General features: G+C 33.1%; 1 protein-coding gene across 2 annotated transcripts in view; it reads right to left on the bottom strand.

Annotated features, from left to right (window-relative positions):
• Positions 1-3,813, bottom strand: part of LOC106465204 (cell division cycle protein 16 homolog) — a 200,194-nt gene that overhangs the window by 50,736 nt on the left and 145,645 nt on the right. The window contains exons 13-14 of one of the 2 annotated variants that reach the window (XM_022393059.1): positions 3,282-3,394; positions 1,751-2,508 (exon numbers count right to left, since the gene is read on the bottom strand). The exons of the other annotated variant lie outside the window; for it this stretch is intronic. Of the exons in view, the coding sequence (XP_022248767.1) occupies positions 2,231-2,508; positions 3,282-3,394 (391 nt within the window). The 3' untranslated portion in view covers positions 1,751-2,230. Of the gene's footprint in view, positions 1-1,750; positions 2,509-3,281; positions 3,395-3,813 lie in introns of those variants that run through there. 2 annotated transcript variants of the gene reach the window in all.

Here is a 3,813-nt window from a genome sequence, read left to right as displayed (position 1 = left end):
GAAAACATAAATGTTTAGACTAAATAGCTTAAATCTCATAACATTATACATTTATAAATATTTATCATTTTTATCAAATAGACCTTTCAGCCATGACTAGCTAACAATACAAAAGTTACAACGAAGTGGCTCACGTGTACTCATGTTAATATATCAAATAACATAAAGGTGGCCTTTGGTCTGTACAAAGTATCATGTCTTGGGTGTATTTCAGTCGACTAGTATTTTGTAAAATATATTCACATTTCAATTATTATACATTATATATATATATATAGATTATTGCTATTTTGAAACAACTTATTTTTCTTAAAACATAGAACAGTAAATAAAAAAAGTAAAGCAAACAATTATCTCTTCTAGTTATGACCTTTTTACTTGGTTGCTGCTTGAGGCAGGTAAAAAAATTACACGGGTAGGATATGAAACAAAATATTTTTTTTGGGAATACATATACATTTTAAAAACTAAAAAAATCATAAATTACTACATTAATACCATAGAATTCAACTATAATTTATCAAACTTGGTAACTAAGATGTATTCTTCTCTAAAAAAATATGAAATTTTGAGCAGACTAAAGACACACCCTACCTCGTTGAAATATTGGTTTGTAAGAAATAAATGGTGCCAAGACCATTAAAATGTCTGAGAAAGCCATTAGGGGGGGGGGCATTCAGAGCTTCTGATTGGTTATTCATGTCACATATAGAAGTGAGTGTATATAAGGGAGCATTTCCAAAAAAGGAAAGAGGTGGGTGGGGTGCCACTGTGTTTGATTCATTACATGAGCCATATATTAGCAAACTGAAAAGATTAGGAAGAAGATATAGAGAACTCATTGTTATGATTGATAATTGGTTAAACCTTGACTTCAGGTCCCCCACAAGATGATTGGCAAATAGAATGAAAATAGATTGGCACCAAAACTCTTCTGCTGACTCTGATGGATGATTCAATCAACATGTTTGAGCACTGCAGCAACATGGAACTGCTAACTCTTTTCCATGGAGAAGCAACTTTGCTGCATTTGCTTCTCGAAAGATTATTTGAAATCACGTTTCAGCATCACTGCTTGCAGATGCAATACATGTAACTGCAACAGATATGTTATCATAAGCAGAAAGTACACCTTTGCTCTCACCCTGCAGCTGTTTGGAAAGATTTTTTTTATGAATCCAAAGAAGTAACGATAAACATAGAATGCAACCCAAAACTCATATGACTGCATTTGCTTTAGCAATCCTGAAGCTTCAGTTACATTGTGAGCATCTCATTTCACACAGCTGTCAAGGTTAGGTGTAAAAATCTGCCCTAGAAATAAAAGTAGACATTGATAAAGACCATGGAAGTCTTCCATTGTAGTATGCCATTCAACCCATCAAGTATTACATACAAGTTTCAGCTTCTTCTTGGTAAACATTTGGTAAACAGATTTTCTATTCTCGCTCACATGTTCTGTACTAGTCTCCAACTTGCACTGGTGTTTAGGCGAGTACACGAAAAATAAGCCTAGTGTTTTCATTGAGAAAACCATTCTAAGCATCTTTGGAATTGCACATGCCTTGGACAATGAAAGGTTGAACTGACGGCTACTACAATGATAATAAATTGTTTGTGGTACTTCTGCTTTTAGACATGCTTGACACACTTTCTGAGCTCCTGCTATAGCACCAGCCCCATCATATCCTTAACCTCGATACTGATTTAAATCAAGTCCACATTTTACGAGACAAGATTTCATTTTCTGAAATAGATCTTTTCCATGTACACTTTCACACACCACAAATCCAAGCAATTTCTCAACAGCCTGTCCTTCTTTGACACATCTGATCATTATTCCTAATTGTTCCCAGTGTGACACATTAGCTACCTCATCAACTATGAAGGCATAAAAATTGCTTGCTTTGATATTGGTAACAACTGCATCTCAAATATAATCACCGAAGCACTCTAAACACTCATTCTGGGTTGTCTTGGAAATGTAGGTTTCACAAGATGAACATGTTTTAAGTTGTTTTTCAAGCACTTTATCCCCTGACTCGACTCTAAAGTTTACAATTGCTTTGAATTTACCTTGCAAAGCGTAATCAGTGGACATGCTGTCATCACGATGATTTCTTAATGAGATGCTTCTCTCCCACACAGCTCTACATTTCAAAATAGTCTTTACTATTGCTCGATTCTTTTGCTGTCATTCTTGTATAGCTGTAGAAACTAGCATGTCAACTCACTGCTTGGGGTTATTCATTGTGCGTACAAATGTTTCAATTCTTGCCTCAGACTTCAGGTGGTATTCTAGATGGCTATGCTTCTTCAGATCAGCCAAAGTATCTTTCCAGTTGGTGAGTGGATGAGCAATAAGAACTTGACCTTGGCCACTTGTGTGCTGGTCAACAGGAAAGAGAACACATGGTAAACAAAATATCCCACGTGCAGATGATGAGTAGGCTGTAAATGTATATTTCTCAATCCATTCCTTTTTGCAAAATCTCTCATGAACTCCACCTGTAAATAATTAACATTGATAAAAAATATTGATTTGTTATTTTTACCAAACTTTCCTTTTTCATCAACTGTTTCATAAAAAAATACACATGATTTTGCCACTTCTAATGAAATGCAAAAATGCTTTTTGTGAAATTCATCAGCTCAAAACCTAGGTAAATTTTTAGATATAATTTCAGGACAGCTGGATTACCTCTTCTGCATTTATGGCATTCATTACTATATCATATTTTATGTTGGGCTCAAAGTTGGTCCACATTCACACAACATACATAGAATACATAAACATACATTATTTAAACTTACAATCATAATAAACAGTTACATATCAACATAGTTAACTTTTACTATTTGCATGAAAAGTGTAAGTATATTGCAGCAATTAACATTTATCTAGTTGGACATTACCTATAATATAATTTTAGATACAAATAAATACAGTAAATTTAAATAATAATTAATACATTTATGTATGATTAATAGTATCTAGAAAGTGGTTTTTGTCAACTGTTAAAATTGGAGCGACATGTGCAAAGATGGAATAAATTCAAATTCCAATTGTAACATTAGATAATTAGCTTGTAGCTTGTGAATTATAAACTTTAATGAAACGAGCCCCATATGATAATTATTTCAGAGATATTCAATCAACTTTTCAGTTTACAAGTTTATTAGAAATTGGAAAACTTAAAAAGCATATGTTTTACTAAGGTACTAGTCACCGATTTTATTTGGACAAAATACATAATATAGATAATATATACACAAATTACCTGTTCTTGATTTATCTGCATATTTACAACTTGGCATTTCAATATGAGCTGCTTGTGCACAAGACTCGATTAGCTTCATTTTACAGATGTCAGAATGGATCCACATGATACAGCTATTGATGCAATAACCAAAAGAGAATTTGTTGTAGGTATTGCGCAAGCATCCAACACACTAGGGAACTTCACAGAAGGTACAGAAGAATATTCACTAGGGTCACATGCAAGCTCATTTTGCTTTTCATTGAAGGGTTCTTCAAGGCTATTTTGAGAGTCTGTGACACTAGTTGTAACAGGACACTTTCTCAAGCTACAAAAAAATTTCTTATGTCTGCTCCTGTTTTCTTCATTATGTAGTGTTATGTACTGAGAACTTAAACCAGTCTGAAGCCAATATTTTAGTTAATTTACGCAATTTGGCAACACACACCATTTTCGTTTTTCACTCAAATACATTTTAATATATATATATATATATATATATATATATATACTATAACTAAGTAAGTACTAATTAACTAACAACTAAACCTAA

This window comes from Limulus polyphemus, unplaced genomic scaffold, assembly GCF_000517525.1.
Source record: "Limulus polyphemus unplaced genomic scaffold, Limulus_polyphemus-2.1.2 Scaffold1867, whole genome shotgun sequence".
Lineage (NCBI taxonomy): Eukaryota > Metazoa > Arthropoda > Merostomata > Xiphosura > Limulidae > Limulus > Limulus polyphemus.
This window is presented reverse-complemented; position numbering and strand designations above follow the sequence as displayed.